Source organism: Camelus bactrianus, chromosome 15 (genome assembly GCF_048773025.1).
Source record: "Camelus bactrianus isolate YW-2024 breed Bactrian camel chromosome 15, ASM4877302v1, whole genome shotgun sequence".
Taxonomy (NCBI): domain Eukaryota; kingdom Metazoa; phylum Chordata; class Mammalia; order Artiodactyla; family Camelidae; genus Camelus; species Camelus bactrianus.
This window is the reverse complement of record NC_133553.1, coordinates 49,073,569-49,098,052: the sequence shown is the minus strand read 5'-3', so window position 1 is coordinate 49,098,052 and position 24,484 is coordinate 49,073,569. Positions and strand designations below refer to the sequence as shown.

Below are 24,484 nucleotides of genomic sequence, written 5' to 3'. Positions count from 1 at the left end.
TCTTCTATTTTTAAAGTCAAGATGCATCCTTCACTCAGTTTACTAATTCTGTTTTCACAATCATAATTCTTTTCATAAAATGCTTATTTAAATTGCAGATATTTAAAGAGGAGAAGCCAGGTTTTAAAGATTTTTTCCATCTTTACTGAAGCATAATTGGCAAATAAAAATTGTTGAAGGTGTATGACTTGGTGTTTTAATATACATATACAGTGCGAAATACCGCAATCAGTGGTGATGACATTTTAAATCAACTCTGTTGAACTATGACAGATGTTCTAGGGGCATAAAACATAGACATAATTTCTGTGTCATAGAAATATATGAAATAAGGTAAACCATAAACCCAAGAAGTTGCCAAATGTTTGGATTTAAACAGAATTTGGAAATGCACATACCTCTACTATTCTGAAGCACTGAGAAAATGCTGCTCAGTGTCTTATAAGAGTTGATTTGCATTTTATTAATCCATATAGGGGCACAGCCATAGGCAATGCCATGTTATAACTGCAGTTGTAACCATGACAATAAGCAGCATTGTGCTGCATGGATCACGCTTAGAATCAGTCTCCTCTTCTCCTCCCCTCAACCCCCTCCTCCTTCTCTCTGTGTCTCTGTCTTTGTCTCTCTGTGTCACTGTTTCTCTCCTTTGATTAACAGTGTTTGCTAAGTGATCTGTTTTTCCTGTTCTTTGTTCATTTAGATGCTCTAGATATAATAGAGCATGAATTAGAAGTAAACTCTGGATGTGGACACAGATGGTTCAAGTTGTCACAATCTTCTAAGTCTCAGCAAAGTGATTAAGGAGGAGAACTTAGAGGGAACTGCAGCATCCCTGCAGCTGTGCAGTGACTCTTCTGGAGATCTGGCCTGGAGAAGAGGGAACCACAGTGTCGGGCATAGATTGGCACTGCCTATCTTGTAGGTTACCAGTGAAATTGGCACAGATGCACTAAAGAAGCAATGCTGAAGTGAATCAGATCCTGCTACCAAAGGGATCAACTCAACAACAGCAGCGTTTATGTGAGGGACCAGTTGAAGTGAGAGATACAGAACCTATTCAACTGAGGGGACAAGAGGATTTCAAGACACAAAAGTGAAATTTAGGGGGGAGGGTGTAGCTCAAGTGGTAGAGGGCATGGTTAGCATGCACAGGGTCCTGGGTTCAATCCCCAGTACCTCCTCTAAAAATAAACAAATAAATAAACCTAATTACCTCCATCCCCCTGCCACATACACACAAAAAAAACCTAAAAAAAATTAGAAACAAAATTTTTTTTAATGAAATTTATTCAGTTAAGTGGATATTTTGCTGTCCTCTTTAAGCACTCCCAGAACTGTTCTTCATATTATCATGTAAGGAACAAAAATAATTCTGCATTTGTTGTAATAACAACTTACATAAACATTCCTTTATGAGAACTTTCACATTTACAAAGTGCTTTCACACATCTCAAAATTGATCCTCATGATATCCCTGTGAAATGGAGAAAATATTATATCATGTATAAATGTTTACATACACATATATTCACATACATAGTATATGTACATGTGTACATATATATATATATAGTCACATATACAGTAAATACAGTCTTATGTACTGTTGAGAACACAGAAACCAGTTCAAGATGATACGTATTACTTATGAGATCTGGATTGAGACCTGACTTCTGGACTGGTATATATTTTCCATTATTGATCAACATACTACAAACTAAACTGAAGTGGTTCAACGGTACAATGTTCCAAATATGTATTAATGAACCAAAGTAGGTACCATACAGAATGAAATAGTCAGATATGGAAGCTTGGAGTTCCAGTTTAACTGTCACCAGCAAAGACCGGATCTTCTTAGTGTATGAACAAAAGAATATTGTAAAATTTAAGCCACATCATGTTTACTCTCAATCACTGCTTGAGAAAAACACTCGTAGTGGTACTGCTCAGATATTGGCTAATTTGGGGGAGCTCAGTATAGAAACTAGCATATATTTAACAAATGGGTCAAAAAAATTCGGAAACCCAACTTTCTGTCAACTAAATCGTCATCATCATTTCCAACCACATTCCTATTTTTTGGTGTTCCGTACTCCAAGCTTTGTGTGGGATAAATATTCTCATATCTTTCCAAGTTAAAGCTCTACCAAGCGGACACTGGCCATGGTCCTGCCCATTAGGAAAGGCATATTCTGGATAACTAGCTGCTTGTGGATCCTTCTACCCCTGTGATTTTGACCCTCCAGTTCTAGGGCCATCATGTAAATGAGACTGCCCTGATCAATGAAAGCATGTCTAGATTGTATCTGGTGAAACAACTGTATTATTAACAAATGGTCGCTTCCATTTACTGATCCACAAGACATAATAAGAGATAATTTGACAAAACCCTAATGATGGTTGTGTGAGAGAGACAAAGATAAATATCTCATTAGCACTTACAGTGTGAAAACAGTGGTTAATAAGAGGGACCTTGGAAATTTTCATCAGTGGATTGATGAGAAGAGAGACAAAGAGTTCATTGAGTTAATTTTGTAGCCAGCATGGCCTGAAATGTTCTTAGTCAAGGGAAAAAAAGAGTAAAAGCTTCAATCATTTCCATTTTCTTTCTGTGCTGAAGAATTTAGCTATGCAGAGATAAAAGGCAAGATGTTTAAGATCTTTAAAAAATAAGTTAAGAAAAGATTATCACAAGTAAATAAAGCACTTTTGGGGTTTACTCCATTCAGAATAGCCATGGCTATATCAACACCTGAATGTTTGTAACCAGAGTGAGAGATGTGAACGCTAACATTATGTTCCTTTTTTAGTACCATGTAACGTGCTGCCATGGCAAGCAGTGCAATAGCTGTGTGTATGTGTCCCCTGTATGTGTGTGAGCTTTCTTCATGACAGTTTTAGTGGTTACGTATCTAAAATTCAGTACTCTTCTTTACCACCTTTTAACTTATTTTAAATTTATTTCATCAAATATTGTCATAAACCACATCAAATCCTTTAAAGAACAAGATGGTTTTGGATGGATGGATGGATGGGTGATGAATGGATGGGTAGAAGTCACAGTCTCCTGGCGGTTGGGATTAATAGCTTTGCCATTAATTAGCAGTGTAATTTAGGCAAATAAAAACATGTAATCTTCTAGCTTCAGTTTCCTGATAAGTGAAATGAAGAGCTTAGATGAATGATCACTAAGATCTGGCTTGGTACAAGAAGATGACTGCTTGACCAAAACATGATTCTGTTCCCCAACATGATCGGTGCCAACAGAGCTTGGATTTTGCAGGCATGTTGTTGAAAGTATCCATCATTGGCATGTTACAATTACAAAATCTGTTCTGGCCTCATTACCAATAAGGATTTTCAGTGCAACCTGTGTGACTAATTAATCCATTCAGTCACAATAGTTGGACTGAAGATTCACATTGACACAGTTAGGAGCCCAGATTTGCATTGTAAACATCTGTCAGCATTTATTTAATATGGAAATTGCCAAACCTATTTCAGAAAGGGCTTTGTCCAAAACCTAAACAAATAGGGAACACATTCAAACACGTGCATATACTAGTTTCCCTTTTAGCATCTCCACCCCACTTCTAGCATCTCCACCCCACTTCTAGCATTCACTGGAGGTCTAAAACCCCCAAATTCTAATTCATGAGAATCCAAGAGAATAGATTATTCAAATACCTTCCTAAAAATTTAAACTTCACTGTAACTCTTTCTTTGGCTAAGAATGGAAACGCAATGTGAGCACAGAGGTCATCATTAGCTTAAAGAAATAATAAAAAATCATGCACTGTATTTTTTAAAAGCTAAATTTAATTTCAAGTTTCCTGACACCAACCAGGTTTCTATTTTGCAGGTTTACTATTTTGCACAACTTTGCTAAAATATGTGTTCTTTGGATTAGGCAGGAATCCAGTTCTTTTCTTTATCTCATAATTTCCTTTAAATTCATTTTTCTGTGGCATTACTATCTATCTTCCGCTTAGAGTTTTTTTTCTGTTAGGATGACCAGTATCAAATGCACGTAAAAATGCATGTTAGAATGAGTAAGACTTTGTGATCTCTCTACATGGTGAGTGTTTTGATCCAGCCCACTTGCACTGCTCTGGAACCACTGCATCCATTTGAAACAGCCAAGACAATTCTGAAGAAAACTCAATGGCTTTCAAGTCTGTCTGTTTCCGAGCGGACAGCTGATTTATGGTCACTTTTAGTAATAACCTAAAGGCATCAATTGAGGAAAAAACATTAAAGAAGCATGAAAGCTGGTTGTTTTCAGGGATATTTAAGCTTTTCCCTAAATATTCATGAATGCTAGTGTTCCAACATTCAAATTGGCTAAATGAGTGTACAAATGGGTATTTTTTTTCAAGCAGACACTTAACTATAATCTCTGAATAATAACATCTCCACCTGCATTCTGCATAAGCATGTTGTTTGTGAATATTTAATGAAGTAGTAGATATGGGAGCACTGTTACATCTCAATCAAAATAAGCTGTTAGAATTGAATTGAGTGTTGTTATTTGTATTAATGAGTGATTTGTTCCTATGCTTTAGAATAGAGTGGGCTCAATAAGTCATTTACAATTAGGAGTCACAATTGATACCTTGTTAGGTAGTGACCATATTTTGTGCCCGTCAGAATATTCGGTGTATATAGATGAGTGTCTAATTTGTTGGTGACAGATTGATCTTCATTTTCTTTGTTATTCATGTGCTGGAGCTGAAATTCATCCTTCACATACTGGATCTCAGCCTATTTTTATTTTTATTAGATGAGTGAGCACAGGATTGGCATCTTTATGTGGCATCTACTACTCAGAGAAACAATTAAAGAACCGAAAGCTTTATTGAGACAACGGAAACTACCCTAGGATCTCTACAGTCTTTAAATTCCTTCTACCTTTTAAATAGATTGCTGATTAACTAAAATTACCACTTTGATACTTTCCTTGCTTTGATCAAATTGACCCACTGTTTGGAAATTGTACAATTTGTATTACAATTGGGTTTCTTTTTTTTTTTTTTTTTTTTTTTTTTTCAGTTTTTCCCCTTGATGAAAATTGTGACCTCCCCCACTTCTGAGAAGGTTCTTGCCGCACAGGTTATCAGTGCAATGGTTTGGTCCTAGCTTGGAGAATTTGTCACTAAATCTGAATCCTGGCATCTTTTTTTTCAGGAAAACACAGCCAGCAATAAATCTGATAAGAAAGACTATCAGATTCAGTCCAGAAAGGCAGACATGAATGTTCTCTGTCTCCCAGGGCAGCTTCGTGTGGACAAAAGTATCAGCAAAAACAAGTGTCCATCAATTAGCCAAACATGTCACAGTTCACCTCGCAACATACTCAGCCTGTCAGTTGTCTCAGTCAACAGTGTAAATGTCCATCACAGCAGTGAAAGATTAGGCTAAATAATGTAAGACATGTGAGCACCATTGCTTGAGACAATTTTTTTACACTGTATTTGCTGTTTAGAAACAAAGTTTCAATCAAAATTTTAGAGTAAATCAAGAAATTCCTTGTGGGCGTCACACTCATAGTGGAAATCCTTTTGCGTGGTTGGAATATACTCTTTTCCTCCCAAAGCGGATTTGTCCTGGTAGGCTGTTCTTCTTGGAGGTCTTTTCGTCCTCATGTGTCAGTCTTTAGCAAAGCCGTGTATCATGAGGAATAAAGAATGCTCCTCTTAACAAGGATACAACATTACAGACTGAGTTCATCTATCCTCTCATCACATCTTTGTAGCACATAGGTATGCAATTGTGCTGTATTTGAAAAAGTGATAGCAAGTGAATATGCAGCAAATTCCACCATCTAAGAATGGTGGTGGGGAGCGGGGGGGGGAGGGGTGGTGTCTCTGCCTAATAACCCTGAATATTAAATACATTGCTCTGACTTCTTACTGTACATTAAGAGCATCCTTTTTACCTCGTCCTGATTAAGTTTTCCTACCCTCTAGCATGTTGCCATTTATCCATAGAACATGTGAATTAAGTTTCAGTGCCCTTATTTCTTGAGTTCTGTGCAAGTCATTTTTCTGCCTAAATATTTTTAGTAGACATTTTGAACAAGAACAGAGGCTTGGCATGTGAATGTACAGACCACTCTGAATCTGGGAAGATCAGCACGGCACCTTGACTTGTGAGTGGTTAAATGCACAGTTAGGGACACTTATCCAAATGGACGGTTATGTAAAGCTAATGCTTTTGCTTGATCTGTTCTGTCTCTTTCAGCAGGTTGTCTCTTTTCTGAAAAAGGTTATAAACATCAGGGAAAGTACACTGAAGAATAGAATTGATTAATGTGACATATTTGAGTTTCTTTCTACCACTCTTTTCAACAGCATGTCCTAGGGAGGCCGTTCCAAACACAGTGAATTAAATTTAAATTACACAGCTTTGGCTAGAAAATTGTTTGGTTAACTCAGCCTCCAAAATGAAAGTTGATTTTTTTTCCCTCCATTTGAGCCACTTCCCTCCTTACAGTGATGCTTTCTACCACGGAGTCTGTCGGTTTGAGGTTTTTTATTCCCAAGACTAGTGCTGGATTTTAATTTCTGAGAGAAAAAATATGAAAAATAAGAATGTGTGATCATTATACCAGGAAAAGCACATTAAAAACTAAAATATCATTGTTTAATAGGGTCCTACTTGTACAGTGATTTTTTTTCCTACTCTGACGGGCTATAGGAGGTATTATGTATGGCATGACGTCTTTTGTTATTTTTGGTACTGTGTTTTGTGAAAGATAACACTGAGAACATTCTAACACTTTCTGTTTCCGGTAGAATTGTTCCAAAAGGCCGTTGAATGTAAAAAACAGGTCGACTTTTAAAACAAGATTTAACTTGTGTGGCCTAAATAATTTACTTTGCAGGAAACACTATACTGAGTTACCCGTTTCTAGTCCGTGAATTTCCTTTAAGAAGCAGGCTTTATTAGTTATATTTGATGTTTGACTTCTAATTCAGAATTTGAATCTGGGAAGCCAAAGACAGAAGCTTAGTTCAACAAAGTACCAATAAAACTCTTGTATTTTGATATAAATACTAACCTGAAATCTAAAATCGAGAGTAATTCACATGCACAACTTCCAGTTTAATATCTAAAATTTTATTATTTACAAATATAGTGTGAAAATGACTAAGTATTTGTGAGCAACAGTAATGTTAATAACATCACCACTTTTATAAATATTTACAAGGTGTTCCCACTGTAGGTATTTCTCATGTACTAATTTAATCCTTACAGCAGTAAGGGACCATTATACGCTTTTTTTTTTTTTTTTTTTTTCAGATGAGAAAAAGAAGGCAGAGAACAGTTTTTAAGCTTTCAAAGCAGAGTCTGTCAACTTCTACACTATTGTCATTTTGGGTCAAATTGTTCTTTGTTGTGGGAGGGCTGTCATGTGCATTTTAGGATTTTTAGCAGCATCCCTGGTCTCTGCTCATTAGATGCCAAGAGTAGCCCACCCACTCCCACCCTCAGCCCAAGTGTGACAAAGAAAATGTCTCCTGGCATTGACAAATGTCTTCCCAGGTGGAGTAGCAGAAAGGGGGCCAGCATCACCACCAGGATGAGAAACACTAAAGAAGTTATTCACATCCTCCTCCTCCACCTCCTCCTCCCAAGAACAAAACAGCAACAACCCTATCCCACTTTCATCAATATAGTTACAGTTCCCCAAGGAAAATGAGAAATCATCCTGAATTAATTTTATTTTTATTATTATTTTTTCAATTTTTATTTGTTTTTAATAGAGGTACAGGGGATTGAACCCAGGACCTCCTGCATGCTAAGCATGCACTCTACCACTGAGGTATGAATTAATTTTAAAGAGTATCCACTGTGGTTCACACACACACACACACACACACACACACACACACACACACACACACACACAAGTAGCTTTCCACTTGATGTTAGCTTTTGAAAAAGTAGATTATCTGCTCTGGGGTGAATTGAAACAACTGACCTGCCAGACCTCATAATCCAATAACTTGTTATTATCAAGTTAGTTTGGATGTTATCCTGCAAGACATGCTCGTGCCAAAAGGAGGGTGGCTTCTTGCCTTTTAACTCTCACTGTCATGAAAGATACCTACGTGACTATCACACCAGTTGCTGGTAGGGATCGCCGGCATTAACAGTCACCGTTCCCGGAACACTGGTATTTTGAACTTCTTTTAAAATGACAGCAGCAAAATGAAAGAATTCAATCTCCCAACTGTGTTAGAGGAATTAAGAGCAGAGTAACGTGAAACCATCTCAAGATGCCCCTAAATGCTTGTATTTATTGGAAGTTATATTGTGAAGCACTAGCATCTGAATGAATTCTTTATTTTTTAAATAATTAAAGACCTTGTACTTGAAAGAATTTTAAGCGTAATTTTTATCACAATCATGCATCATCCCTTGTCTCCATTCTTCAAAGTGACCCAATTCTCTGAACATTTGTATACTTATGCTTTAACCTCTGACTGTATTAGATACTCCCTTAATAAAAGTATATCCTATCCTATTTCTGTTTGTTCTTTATTGTAGGACCTACATTCTTATAATTCTGCTTTTAAATAAGGGCTTCATCAATGTTGCAGCTTTGGTTATTTTCTAAACAATTATAATTAATCCTTAGCTGATGTAATGAGATATTTTCCTTCCCATACCTTGAATTCTCTCTGGTACTTTGACTTTAGCCAAATCTGATGCAAACCTTCACAGTTTCCACATAGTATCTGTGCTGAGGTTCCTGCTGCTTCCGAGTGGCAGTAAAGAACAACCTTGGGTGCTTATAAATGCGTTGATTATGTGACTAACTGCTAGGATTTACACACTCTGCTTTTTATTACCGTGATGGTTATCTTTTTTTTTTTTTTGCTGTAAGTGCAGTGAAGCAACTAGAATGTCACAAAGAAAACTGTCACCTCTCTCCTGTTTGCTGTAAAATATCCTCCCACCCCACCCCATACACTCTTCATTTATTCTGATGCCGTAGTGATGGAAAGGACAATGGGGAGACGATACCTGCTATCTGAATAAGACAGAAATGAGAACTGAGTGTGAAAGCTCAACACAAACAAAAAAAACACCTTGAATGGATTATCTTTGCTTCCCTTTTTGCATCAGTGAAAGATGGTCTCTGCTTAATCTGTGTTTCCTAATAAAGACAAACTGTATCTCAAAGACACATCAAATCCTACCTGGTCATGAACATAAAAGGTTATCACTGTTCTGCTTTTGGGAAGCCAAGCACAGGCAGTGCGTAAAGCCTACTGATGCATGCGTTGTAGCACTCCAGGGCTCTAATAAATTTCAGATCATCTGCGTCTACCGGGCTGTTTTAAACCTCTGCCTGCTTCTGTGTGTGATTCTCTGTGCCACTGAGTGGAGGAATGTCTACAAGCTGGATGTCACCATTTCCACATCCTCATGTAAAATAAGCTAGAGTCACGGTTTCACAAATACGCAGATTCTTTGGGAAGGAAAATACTGAATTTGGTTTCTCGATCTGTCAGGTAAACACAAATGGTGTCTTCGCTAGTCAGTGAGACAAAGATGAACAGATTTGTTGGGTCCCTTTAAATTAACCTACCAAATGTGATTCTTTTACAGACCACAGATGACATCCTTGTGGCCTCAGCAGAGTGTCCCAGCGATGATGAGGACATTGACCCCTGTGAGCCGAGCTCAGGTGGGTTAGGTTAGTCGACTTTTTTTCTTACTTTCTCTGCTTTACTGTAAATCTTTGTTGCATGCTATGTAGTCCTTAGCAGATCCTTGCATTTATGTCCAGACGTTCACCCTATTAAACAGTGCCTCATTGTGAGATAAGGAAGGATTCTTGCTTTTTAACATTTCCACACCCCCCACATTTATTGAAAAAATAATTCTTAAAACAAAACCCACCAAGATTATCTATTTCAGAAAAAGCAATGGGGAGGGAGCTGCACACAAGGGTGATACCTTACTGTTCACATCCCATTGGCTCACAATGTAATTTTTAGTAAAACTGTATAAGAGACTCTCCCTTGGGTCACCTATAGTGAAATGGTAACGCTTAAAAACTGCATTACATTGAGGAAAATTATTTGACCTTTCTACTGACAGAAAGTCCCCACCACTCCTGCTGCCAGCAAATTATCCTGAGTGATAAATTTCTGAAGTTCAGAAGTGAGAGTCTTATGGCAGTAGTAAAACAAGCAGCAGGTACAGTCCTTGATTCATTTAATACAGAAATATTTGAATCTCTCCACGTGTCCCTAAAATTCAGGTTGACGCGTTTTAACTCTAGTCGATGCATAATTTTTCCTCCTTCTTTGTGATACAATGTAACCAACACACAAATACTGTTTCCACAGAGCCCTGTACTGTTAAGTGGTGGCTGTGGACCCTGAAAAATGAACGAATCATAGGCTGGGTTTGATTCCAAATATTCATAATACAAAGTATTAGAGTCATTTCCATTAGTTTCCTTTGTAAGCAGTGTTTTTTTAAAGTCAGTAATTTAAAGTCACTGAGGTAGATATGGACTAACCCCTACTGGATAACGCATAACCTCTGTAAATGTCAACAATAAACCAGGAGAATTCCATCTCACAATGCAATAACTAATTTGGGATTTTTTTTTTTAAATTTGGGATTCTTAAGGAGAATATCATTTTAAAGCAAACTACTCGTTCTGATAATTTGGATAGAGAGTGGTTCAGGATGCCTGTCTTGCTTCGCCTTTTGAATATCACTTCTCTCTGATGACAGCCACATACTCTTGGCACTCAGAGCAGCTACTGAGTGCCCCCGAGGAGCAGGCGCTCAGCAGCACTGTCTCAGCACGGGAGGGTTGGGGAGGTGCGTCCTGGCTGTGTCCTCGATTTCCTTCCTCCCGCCTCCCCTCCACATGTCAGAACTCTCAGCCTGCATAACTGTCTTTCATGCACAATTATTAGAAGTCTGATGACCATCCATTCATTTCTCCAGTTTGTTAATCTCCTCACCGTTCCTTTTGGCTGTCTGGACCGACACGGTCCCTTCATGATGCCGTCCTGGGGCGGTTTGCCAAGACCCTGCCTTTGCTTCTCTCTGTGCAGTGGCTTTCTTGTCCATTACATCACTGGGTTGCTTTGCCTTCCCCCCACTTGACGTTTCTCCTTTCCCCATTTCTGCACATGCCCAACCATGATTTTCTGTTTTGCATCTGACCAGCTCTGAGATCTTCCAGCATAGATGATTTATAAAACAAAGTCTGATGTTTGGTTGTTCACTGGTGTGCATGATTACGTTAATAGTTATATTTGATCTTGTTTTCACCATTAGCATGAGGGCAGTTGATTTTTTTCAGTATTTTCCACTATATTAACACAATGCAGAGAGCAGTACAGGTGCCTACTACTTACGGGATTTGCTGGTTTTCCCCTGGGCTGAATGCTTCTTTTGCTGTCTGAGTGGAGGCTACCCTCCTCTTTATATGGAGTCCTCACCTCGAGTGCCTAGTAAATCCAGTGTAAGAACTCTCATTGCACTTAAAATTGTCACTTTTTTTCCTTCTTGAACACAGCTAACTGATCGAATTCTTCCAGCCTTTGCTCACAGGTCTTACTGACCATTCCTTATTGACTAGCTTCCCGTGTCTCCCTTTCTCTGGGGACAGTGACTCTAAGAACAGGCTGGGGAAAGTGGGGAAGGAGGAGAGAAAGAGAGAGGTTACCCTTTTTGACCATTTCGGCATCCTCCTCTCCTTGGTATTCACCTGGCTTTGTTCAACATTACAGCACATGGGCAGTGAGGCAGTGAGTACTCTAGATCTCCCCCCGCCTCTGTTTTCTTTACCAAACTTAACACTTATCTGAAAGAATCATGTTTACCTATCCATTTGTCACTTGTTCTTTAATGTATAACTTGCATCCTCCACTCACAAGAAGAAAAGCTTCAAGAACCTGTTTGCCTTGCTCCACGCAAGATTTCTGTGTGAATTTTACTTCTATTCCACTGCCCCAAAGTCTGCCGCCCAATATACGAGATATGGCAGCTGCTGACCCCATCTGATCACACTACAGCACTGTGGTACCAAGCCTAGTTTAACTTCTCATCCTCCTCTCAGTGTTTCCTTCCTTATGCCCTAGTTTTCTGTTCATCAACTCCTCTTACGCCTTAAACTTCAGATCCTGTTGCTTCAGGATCTTTCACCGCAGGCTTTTCTGGTGATCTTACCCCTCCTGGATGGCGTCTTGATAGTCCGTGAGTGGTTTGTCTTTCTACGTTACCTTTTGTGAGTGAGATCCCTTTTCTACGTTGGCTTTTTCTATCCAGTTCCCTACAGTATCTTTTCATGCCCAACTTTAATAATTCATGCAGTGTTGCTCTTTTGACAGAACTGGCTCTGTTTGTGTGACGGCTTCCTGTCAGATTCTTACTTCATATGATTTTTTTGTTTTTTTATTTTCCAACTAGTTTTTTGGAATAGAGGGGTTTTTTGTGTGTGTTACCCTCTTTGAATCTGAGTGTTGTTTTCATACAGGATAACCCTCCTCTAGGTCTTTGTTTCTTAATGTGCTTTGTACTGCATTTCTTAGACATCTTTTTCTTGCTTGTTTTGTGTCTTGAACACAAATACAACATGGTCACAAATTGCAGTTGCTGGTGTTATTAGACTTTGCATAATGTTAACATATATCTTGATAAAAATCATTTCAGATATCAGGAGGTCATATTTTGGAAAGCTGACTTTTTAGGAAAGTAACGTATTGTGTTAAATATTTAGAAATGGATATACTTGGTATGCACTTTTGCTACTCCTTAAACAAATGAAAGCAGGCATTTTCACAAAGAGATGTATAATTACTTTTACAGGTGTGTTGCCCAAATCTTCGTGTATTTCATATTAAGGTCTTTCAGTCTCCCTGAATATTTATATACTCTGTTCACCCTAACCCACCCCTCTTCAGAAAAATGGCTTCTTCTCTGAAAATGTGCTATGTTTGTGTTTTAGGTGCCTTCCTAAAGTTATTAATGAAACAAACAGGAAAAATCTGACATCTTCTTAAACACAAGTAAATTATACGTTTTATCAAGTGTTTGATAAATTTGAACCGTGTAGTTCCTCCCGGAACTCCTAATGAAGGGGGACGTTATAATGTATATTTGGTGGGTTGTCAGTTTCATCATTGACCAAATAGTGTTGAGTCCTACTGTGTGCCCACTGCTCTTTTAAACTCTGGGAGAAAAAATAAAAAGTTTACACCTATAGTTCCATTCTACAAAAGGGCATCTTCCATTCTACCCCAAATGGTTTTTCAGCTATTCTTTATGATGAACAGGTTCTTTATCTTTGACATTAAAATAGCACCTGTTTTTCAGATTGTTGCAAGAATTAAAACTAATATTTTTAAGGCACCTCCTGCTATGCCTGGCCCTAAAGTAGAGCATAAATGGTGGCTTTTCTTTTTCCCAATTCAGTTATAGGAAAAAAGAATATTCAAGCTATTTTTTCCCCCTTTTACATAACGCTGTTACTTTTCCTGCCTGAAAATTGGTGAGCAACTGATGAAACCACTCAGACCTCCTGATGCAAACGTATGTTGAAACTTGATCAGGAACAACCCCCTGGGTGTGAACACATGGAACTCAATTACACTTGATTCCAGCCACACTGTCCTGTGTGGTTTAGCAGTGGATGTCAATTTCACATTGGTATAAACAATGTTTTAGAATAGGAGAGGGTGGCTGTGCAATTCAGAGGGGTCTAACTGAACCCCAGCTCTTAGTCGACAGGTAGAAGCAGCCATTGGTAACTAGGTCACAGGCCACCATTGCCCTAAAATATGCCTGGTTTCAGCTGCCTGGGCATGTGACAAGGGGCTGACTTTTCCTTCACACATTTTTCTCAAAAACACTTGTTTCTTCTGTGCTTTTCCCTCAGCCTGGAGAGATGGTTATTAGATTAAAAGAATGAATACAGGGAAAGGATGTAATAGAACAATGCCTTGCTCATAATGAGTGCTATCTGGGTGTTTGCTGTTATTACTGAATGTATTATATAAATATACAGATTTTCAAGATTTCTTTTTCCCACAGGAACACAAGTTTTTGTAAAACTGATTTCCTTGAAATCTTAGATTTTAGATTCACTTAATAAACTGGCAAAATGACAGCACAGCAAACCACTGAAGCTCCACAGTGACCCTTAGTCATGTCAATGCATCTTAATTTTGAGACCCTCTTCTAAATAGACCCCTTTCTCAAATCTCCTGAAGAAATTTGAAAAGGTGATTTTTATGTTGCTATCTGAGACCTAAATGAAATTGATGGAGCTTTTTGGTGTGGGAGCTTCCTGATGAGAAGGGAATTTGTCGTTTGTTACAAAGAGAACAGGATCAGTGTCCTGTTTCCTGGGATCACTATTTAGGGAGGATAATTTATTTTTTTGGATTTATAATACTTAGAACAATATGCCTCTTCTCTTTGTGTGTGAGGGGGCAGGGGGTAGCTAATAGGATGTTGGATCACTGTCAAATCAATTAAACCTATGTCAAAGGAGAAAAAGAAAAGTTCTATTGAGTAATAAAAAAAATCTGGATAATTATAGAAGAAAAGGATCGTCATTTCTGTGGCAGTTTCTTAAACATGCGTTGAATCAACGGGAATGAAGTGATCAGTACAGCCTCTCAAAACATGACTGTTGATTGCCTGTTACTTGATCAGGGTTCAGGTTATGTGAGTAATGATAGATCATAGTAAGAACTGATATTTCCTGAAGATTTGTTCTGTGTTCATCATTGTTCTTTGTACTTTATAAACATTACTCTACTTCATCATTTTGCAAAACTGAAGTATTTTCATAGCTAAGGAGATTCAGAGAGATGTAGCTGCTTTTTGTAATAGGAAAGGTGGGTTTTTAATTTCTTGGCATGCAGAAAGCTGTTCAATTTTAGAATTCAGGCACCTCACAAACATAAGATTAATTTTTTAAATGTTCATTTAAATAATCCCATGGCTGGCATAAATTTACATTTGATGGCAAAAGGTCCTTTACATGTATTACTATTCATTAGGCTAAATTTGCTACAATTACTGTGCGATTTTGGGTGGTTTTCCAGTGTGCTATTTTGAGAAAAGATCAAAGGATTTCTACTGAGCTGATCCCATTAACCACATTAGGAATAAAAATATGTATATTGAACAAGGTGCATCTTTTTATTAAATAAGTAATCACAATCATTTAAAGGAATATATTACTTATTAGATCATATTCTTGGAGCCTGATTAGAAGATAATTTAGGGCTACATTTAAATTGGGGGTATTTATTATGGAATTATTCAAAAGTGAGTTTAATTAAGCCTATAATAGCCAACACATTGCTGTTAAAATGGAGAATTTTGAGCTGCAGCCAGAAAACAGCAGTCATGAGTGCTTCATTTTTAGAAACATCTAGAGCATCTCCTGGGCAGAGTCAGATGGAAGTCAGTGTTGAGGGCCCAGATAATCTTGTGGGTGCAGGACAGGGCAGCTGGAGTTAGGGCACTGAGGGGCTAGGTGGCTTTCAGTGTGTCACATGCTAATGGAGGAACTACTTTTTTTCCATATAAATTTACTTCTCCAGGAAACTGGAATCAAAATGAATGCTGTATGGTTAAAACAGAAGAAAGTCATTAGACATCGTTTTCACTCACGTTTCCTCTGTTTTTCTGAGAGCAGTAATGTCAAAACAAAAATTACATTGGACAGAGTTAAACAGGAAAGGAAGATATATTCAAGATGATTGCAATAGGAGGGACCCAAAATTCTATCTCAGCTCAAATCACTGTGGAAAAGAAAAAACCTGGAGAATTTTCAGAGTTCGGGTGGAGGGATCATAGACCAAATAGACTATGGCCATCTCTACTAGCTAATGGGCTTCACCCAAAGGAAAGGGAAACCTTCTCCTTGGAATATCTTCGAGACTGTTGGTAGTTTTACGACTTGGAGCAAAGTGCACCCCCTCAAGGTGGGCTCCTGCCCTCCCCAGAGAAACTGGGAGACAGAGAGCTATTTTCCTTGCAGGTTATAGTTCAATGTGAGGGCTCCTGTGTCCTTGAGAAAAGTAGCCGTGGGTTGTAATACTGGAGGGAAGCTTTTAAAATATTTACATATCAAAGGAGCAGAAAAGGAATTTGGAACTACAGGTTTTCTAAAGTAAATGCTCTAAGGAAAAGGCCAGGGCCCCAGAGGCTCGAAGAAGCCTGTCTAAAGTTTGGCCAACCTGTGGGGAGGGTTGAGGTCTTGGTTAGGGAAGACTATTACACCTTCTTAGGTAACAAATTTCATTTACCAATATTAGTTTCTAAAAGGATATCAGTGGAAAACCGAGTAATAAAGAAAAGGTGGTTTTTGTTTGTTTTCAGAACACAGCCATTTTCTTTCTTTCTTCCTTTCTTTCTTTATTTCTTCCTTTCTTCCTTTCTTTCTTTCTTTCCTTCCTTCCTTCCTTCCTTTTTTTTTCAATCGAAATATAGTCAGTTTACAATGTTGTGTCAGTTTCTGGTGTACAGCATAATGTTTCGGTCATACACATATATTCGTTTTCATTATAGGTTATTATAAGGTATTGAATATAGTTCCCTGTGCTATACAGTATAAACTTGTTGTTTATCTATTTTCTATATAGTAGTTAGTATCTGCAAATCTCGAACTCCCAATTTATCCCTTTCCACCCCCTTTCCCCCTGGGAACAATAAGTTTGTTTTCTATATCTGTGAATCTGTTTCTGTTTTGTAAATAAGTTCATTTGTCTGTTTTTTAGATTCTACATGTAAGTGATAACATAGTGTTTTTCTTTCTCTTTCCGGCTTACTTCATTAGAATGACGATCTTCAGATCCATCCATGTTGCTGCAAATGGCATTATTTTATTTTTTGATGACTGAGTAGTATTCCATTGTATAAATATACCACAACTTCTTATCCAGTCATCTGTCAATGGGCATTTGGGTTGCTTCCATGTCTTGGCTATTGTATATAGTGCTGCTAATCAACATTGGGGTGCATGTATCTTTTTGAATTAGAGTTCCCTCCAGATATATGCCCAGGAGTGGGATTGCTGGATCATATGGTAAGCCTATTTTTAGTTTTTTTTGAGGAATCTGTATACTGTTTTCCATAATGGCTACACCAAACTACATTCCCACCAATAGTGTAGGAAGATTCCCGTTTCTCTACACCCTTTCCATCATTTATCCTTTGTGGACTTTTGAATGATGGCTGGTCTGACCCCTGTGAGGTGATACCTCACTGCAGTTTTGATTTGCATTTCTCTGGTAGTTAGCAGTGTTGACCATTTTTTCATATATCTTTTGGCCATCTGTATGTCTTCATCAGAGAATTGATTGTTTAGGTCTTCTGCCCATTTTTGGATTGGGTTGTTTGTTTTTTGTTATTAAGTTGTATGAGCTGTTTGTTTATTCTGGAAATTAAGCCCTTGTCAGTCACATCATTTGGAAATATTTTCTCCCATTTCGTAGGGTGTCTGGCCATTTCTATTTAATGTGAACAATTTTGACCTTTCTGTGATTTGAGATTTTTTTTTAACACTGTAATGGAATGGATTATTGTCACACATTAAAAAGCTCTTCAGAGCATTTGTAAGAATTGTGCTACGCGACAGGGAGTGAGTGTTAGCTATGGCCATGCCTTTGGAGTCAGATAGAACTTGTTTGAGTTGCGGCTCTTCTTGGTCTTGGGAAAGTTACTTAGTATCTTTGAGGCTCAATTCTTTGTATGTAAAATGAGGCAAACAGGGTTGTTAGGGGATTGAAAGAAGATCCACTCACAGTACTGGCACCTACTACAGATGTAACAAATAATTATGGTAAACCCAGTGGTGAGTGGAAACCCTATTGTTACTGGCACTGGTTTTTGTGCGAGTGGATGCATTATCCTCCCTTGTGGCGAGGCCTCTCACATGGCATACAGACATGATCTGACTGAAAAAATGGGCTTTTGATATTAGAGAGAGTGGGCTTTATTTGTGCCTGTAAACTCACTGTGATTGGCCACTAAAAATAATGACAGCAAATAAGTGATTTGCTGAGTTAGATTAAGCTCTTGCTTGAAAAATCTGTAAAAAGCGTGTGCATGCTAATATAGAACTTTCCTACAATAAATAACAGAAAAAGCTGTTTCATAATGTATACACATTAAATTTGTAGGCAGTCTGTATGCACCCAGCCTGCAAATATGAATAATCTTTTTCGTCACAAGCCCTTATTTGAACATGCTAAAATACCATGAGAGCCTTTCTAAAGTGTGACGTGTCCTGCTGAGTTTTGGAAGGAGACAGTGAGATGTATTGCAGGGCTTTAAAATATTCACCAACCTTGAAGGAAGAAATGTGGTACAGGTTTAGAAAAATACGGAGTAAGTCTCTCCCTTATGGAGACATGGAATCCAGGAAGAATGAAACCAGGTTTTCTTGCACTTTGTATCAAATATCTCCTTTGATAATGAAAGTGACTTCCTGTGGCTGTTTTCTTGTTATTTTATTAATTACATTTCTTCAGATGGTATCAGAGGTAAACCGGCATATTCTGAATAGCAAGCTACAGGGCGTGCTGCCTCCATGAAGAGTCAATGCGCTTGCATTGTTGGTTCACGTGCTGCAAGACGCTGCAAATGCTACACTAGGCTTTGGTCCGCGGGTCTCAGCTCAGCTCATCGGACTTGTTGGTTGGAGCATTTTCATCGTTAGTAGCTCCTTACCCATCCACAGTAGTATAAGAAGCCTGGCGTTGGTAATAAAATAAGAAAGACAACAATACTTTATTAAATTTTCAGGTTAAAAAAGGATATATTAAAGATGCCAGTACAGCCAGAGGCTATCAATTAAATTAAAAAAAAAAAAAAAGTAGAAAGAGAAGTGGCAATGTCACTACATCTCTGAGCACACTAAAATCTTACATTTCTTTGACCAATCTTTGGAAATCAGACTGTCTGAGGTCAGAGCCCAGTTCAGCCACTTGTGTAATCAGAAGCAAAACTCTGAACCTCTGTGTACGTGGCTTTTTACATCTGCAAAACGACATGAATAATGTGAACTACTCATGACATTGTTCTGCTGGTTAAGTAAGAGACAATGCATGTAAAGCACGCTGAATAGAACCCTTGATAATATGAGTTAGCTTTTGTTAGTAGTCCTAGCAAATTAACGGAGTAAACCACACCATAAATGGAAATAAACCTACAGCCACAGGCAAGAGGGGGAAATGGTAGTAATCGACACTTGAGCATCTAGAAAGTTTTTTAAAGTATTTCTGAGTTCTGTCGGCATACAACTTTTCTCAGTAGCCGTTCTGACACTAATAAGATGCCAGCAGTGCTTCTGTTGGATAAGTTTAGGGTGCTAGGATGAGAAGAGGGCACACAGCCTCTGCTGTTCTTGCTTTTGGAGGGAAAAAAAGGCAGGTCTTTGCCCCACAGGGCTGTTGAGAGAAGGAAAGAGGAGCTTCCCTGCGTGCTCTTGTAATCCGCTTGCTCGTCCTCCTCGACATTCAGGACCGCTCGGGGCTGCATGACTTCACCGGGCGGAGGCGCCGCATGCCCTCTGACGGATGGCTTGTCTTTGGCATTTCCCAGCTCTAGGCCTGACGGGCTGCCCTCTGATGGGCTTGGTGGGGAAGCTGTCTAATCTTTCACCTTAGCTCTTGCGCGTTCACCAAGAAAGAGTGTGACTTTTCCCAGCAAAAGAAAATGGAGACAGCAGTTGCTTCATGACAGGAATATAAAGAGAGGAGACCCAGTAGTAAATCAGGAAAAGCACAGACTGCCCCGTGACCCAGAATGAGCTGCTCTTAGAGAAAACGCTCCGCAGGAACCCTGACTGAGAGCCGTGCACCTAGGACCCAGCGTCCAGCTCTGCAAGAGAGACTGCTCTGGGCTTCCGCCAGGGCACGGGATTCCGGAGTAGGGAGGGAAGGAGGGCAATAGGAACTGACCGAACAATCTTAGAAAGGAACCCAAAAACCTAATCAGGAGAGCTCTTATTTCCAAGATAATAAGCCTTTCTGTCAGTGTGACCATCAAATGGTCTTTGGTGATTGATTTCCTGGTACTTAAAATTTTAAAATATCATAATAAAAATTTGAAAGAGGGAGAAATTGAATACACTCCAACCATGGGAGCCAGAGAGCACTGATCCGTAAGGATAGAATGTTTCACAGAGAAACAGAAACAAGCTCCCACGTGCAGCTTAACAATTAATGGCCCAGGACAACAGACCCTGTCGTATAAACGGCCGTTTTGCCACCTGAATTCCCAGGGCCTCCACTGATGAAAGGCGAGTCCCTGAAGACAGAGACCCCTGTGGCGATAATGTCCTTGGCGTTCCCTGCCACCACTGATTGAGCCCTGGGGTGCGGTGCCTGTCACAGACTTGTCTCATTGTCAAGAAGCCTGCTGATTCAGTACCTTCTGTGTGCAAGACACAGGGAAGGTGATCGGACCGTGGTTGTTTTCACATAGCGCTTCATCCTTCTCAGAGAGCTTGCCCATTTATCCACCTGGTCGGATCCTCTCAGTGGCCCTGAGGGGGTAAGCAGTATGTCACCGTTAGGTCTCCGATGAAAAAACTGTTAGCAGAGGATAATGAATTGCTAAGAGTCACTCAGCAAGTTAGAGGCAGTGCCGGGACTAGAACCTAATGTCTAAAACTCTTTTTCCCACTCTGCCATGCTTCCCTGAGATTCTGCAGGGATGCAGACTCCTTTCCCTGGAAAGGACGGATAGAAGGCAGGACGTTGGTGGAAAGTGGCTGGAAGGGATGCAACTGGGCAGCTGCTTAGAGGAGAGGCCTGACGTGTTCAGATCTACGGGAAAGGGGAGAATTGGGAATACTAACGCATTGTTCTGCGGCTGTAAGTGCAGACGCACGGGATGCCTGAAACTGCAGGAGCCGTGGACACAGCTGGGTTTGAATTTTGGCTGTGCCGCTTGCAAAGCCCACGTAGCATGACCTCTTGTAAAGTTGTGATAACACCTACACTGCAGAGTTGCTACGAGGAACAAATTAAATGATGTGTGTAAAGTGCGCAACCCAGAGCGTATGATGTAACAATAATACAGTAAAGGTGGCGATTGCTAACTAAATAAAAGAAGAAAAGAATGTCAGCCTTGCAGTGAGTCAGAAGGCATAGTAGCCGTGTTGAGCATAGGTTGACAATTAAGTCACGTAAGAGTACATCTATTAAGGGTAAATCCATGCATCATTTGGGAGGAAGTTAAGAAAGAGGGTTTTGATAATTCAATGTATTTAAGAAGGTTAACCCCCAAGTATCTTCCCTGGAGCTCTTGAGAAGCCTGACTTTACCTATAATTATGAGGGGGGGGGGAAAGGTGACTGTAGCAACTTCTATCAGAGATTTGGAAGGAACGCTGCGGTATTCACATGCACAGGTGTGTGTACACACTCGCACTCACATGCACGCACTCCTCACTACTCCAGCTGTAATCGTACTGCCATTTTTGTCTTCCTATAAACCAGATTCCTCACAAATTCCTGGTTCTAGGCTTGAGGATTACTTGAAATGAATCCCCTGATTTTGTGTGAAGAGTGTTCAACTTTCTTTTTGTGAAAAAGTGAAATGCATTTTAAGAAAAGTGATTTCTAGGTGTATGTATTCCTGGGTGTTTTAGTCAATGAACTCCCAGAAAAAGAAGCTATTTTTCCATCGAAGAGTTTAGCTGAGTCGGAATCAATAATGGAGAGTATCATCTCCATTTCAAAATATAGCTCTTGCATTTTCTGAAATGTGATCCATTTTGATGAAACCCACATACAGACGCTCCAGATTCTCTAGCTTTGAAGCCGACTTTCTCAATTATTGCCTATAAGTCTTTTCTTCTGCTTGGCAGTTAAGGAAGAGTTTGACCTGACTGATGGGGCCCTTTTCAACTTTCTCAGTCTAATAGCAATAGGAATGAAAAGCACCCTAGAAACTTCTGAAACTACTCTGCTGAATTTGAGAAAAGTTAGCTCTCAACTATTTGTAGTGCTGTGCGTGTCAGATGATGTTGATATAAATAAGGCACCCAAATGAATCAAACTGAAGACTGCAGACTTGGTTGACTTTAAATACTTAGTGCCTTAGTCATTGGAATTAAGCAGCATGTTACTTGGAGGCATAGGGAAAGTAAATGCAGACACAATACTTCATTGATGAACATTGATTCCAATTCACTTAAGCAGAGAAGTGCTTTCTGGTTAAATTAAATAAATACCAAATTTACTTCTTTTATTGAAGTTATTGTAGGTGGTGGGAGTTAAGGAAGTACTGTGGTAAAAATGTTTTATAAAGAAGCACGCAATGTTACCATCATTGTTTCACCCACTTGTTTGTTACCTTTCCTCAAAACCTTAAAGTCAGAAATCTCTCCAAGTTTCTTAATGGTTACATCCACCCCAGTCCCACTCCTGAAAATTTATGAATTTAGAAAAAAATCTCTTCCTCTAATCAGTCTGAAAACATAGATATTTGTTCCTATTGTGTTCAGTCTTCATTACATGTTTGGAGGTGAGGGAATTGGTGGGAAAGAGAAATAGAGACACAGGAAACTATCAAAGGACTAGCAGTCGAGTCTGGGAGAGCAGAAACCATCCAACAGAAATGAAATGTGTAAGTAAGATCTCACAGCAGTACGGGATCCACACAAAAGTGCATGATGCAATATGTGGTTGAGAGAAGACTGGGATAAAGATGGGTTTTCTGCAAATTCTCCCATGTGTCTTCTTGATTTTCTTCTGGCCAGCTTCAGGCCATTCTATCTCACATCTTCCTTCTTGAGAAATCCTCAGTGGCTTGCCAGGGTTCACTGTGGAAGAGCTGGATCCTTTTCCTCTAAGGCTCATCCCAGATAACTTCTACGGAGTCAGCCCTTTGCTGATGACCCTGTCTAAAGCCTCCCCCTTATTATTATCTTCCTTGGTACCCAATCTTTGTGCCTTCTTGTTTACTGATTTTTTTTTTTAATTTAAAATTATCCTATTTGTTTTCTTATATTATCTATTTTATTTCCAATATACTGAAAATTCTAAGCCAAGGTAGAACCCATGGCTGTCTTGTCTACCTTGGTATGAATATTTAATGGTACCTGGTAAATTGTTGTTACTCAGTAAATATTTGTTGAAAATTTTAAGTTAATTTTTCTACTTGATTTTCTTTTTCTCTTTTTCCCCACCTCCATGCATTAACCAACGCTAACCCCTTGGCCTGAATCTTTCATACATCTTTCACCATGTTCCTATAAAAATATATAAACATAGGGTAATTCTTCTCTCTTGCCGTGTAAAAATGGAAGCACGCTATGTGAATTAAACTTGCTTTTTTTCCTTTCCCAATGTATTATTCTCCTTTCCTAGTGTATCTTTCAGGTCAACAGATTTGACTCCAATTCCTCTTTTTAACTCTGTTGGAATTCTAGGCTGGGTGTGTGCCATAATTATGGGTGTGCAATAAATTATGGTTGAATAATTTATTCAGCCATAGCCTTGTTAATGAAACTTTTAAGCTGTCCTTTTTTCTTTTCTCCTCACAACGTTATAATGAACATCCTGTATTTATATCTTTGTGTGCTGGTGTATTTAATTCTTTAGACTATATCCCCAAACCGAGGTTGCTTGATTAAAATACTTGTGTATTTTTTAACTTTACTGTCGTACATCCAAACATGCTAAATTAGAAGAAGTTGTATAATGAATTCACATACATCCATCAATCAGCTGTAATTTAATCTTTTTACATTTTAATAGACGCTATTAGATTATTTCCTAAAAAGTGTTGAGGAATTTATATTCTCACGAGCACAACTGTCCATTTCCTGAGCAAATGGCCTTACCAAATTGTCACTATTTCTTTATTTCTACTTCATTTCTCCAAACTTGTTGGCCAAAAAAAAATTTTTTTTTCCTTACTTTGTTTTGATTTCCATTCTAGTGAAAATGAGCATCTTGTCTACATTTACTCATTTGGATCTTCTATTTTCCACTTGCTTGTGTGTATTTTTGTCCCTTCTTCTAGTGGGTTTTTGCCTTTTTGCATAACAATCGAAGCATGTTCTTTATACTTTAGACATGTTAACTCTTGGTCTGTCACATGCACTACAGATACTTCGCCTCTCCTTTCGCGTCTGCATTTTCACTTTGTTAGTAACACCTTTTTCCATATAAAATTGTTACTCTTTATGGAGTCAAATATGAAGAGCTTTTCATGTATGGCTTCTCCCGTAGACTATGGCCTGTGTAAGTTTCATGTCCACCTTCAAATTTCTTCTCACTTTCCCCCAGCTTGCCACCACACTGGCATTAGTTAAAGTTCCTGAAAACCAAACTCTTTTCTTCCTCAAGGTCATTCCACATGTTGTTCCTTCTCATTTGAAGGCTCTTCTGCCCACGTTTCACTGGGCTACTCTCCTCTCACCTTCCAGATCTCAGCATAAATGTCACAACCCAGGA

The 24,484-nt window shown here is 38.9% G+C and overlaps 1 protein-coding gene across 17 annotated transcripts in view; it reads left to right on the top strand.

Annotated features, from left to right (window-relative positions):
* NRXN1 (neurexin 1) overlaps nucleotides 1–24,484 on the top strand; it is a 1,021,265-nt gene that overhangs the window by 985,592 nt on the left and 11,189 nt on the right. For 11 of the 17 annotated variants that reach the window (XM_074341127.1, XM_074341120.1, XM_074341118.1 and 8 more), the window contains one exon: nucleotides 9,628–9,715. In XM_074341127.1, the coding sequence (XP_074197228.1) occupies nucleotides 9,628–9,715 (88 nt within the window). The remainder of the gene's footprint in view (nucleotides 1–9,627; nucleotides 9,716–24,484) is intronic. The other 6 variants (XM_074341128.1, XM_074341130.1, XM_074341133.1 and 3 more) reach the window with 1 other exon arrangement.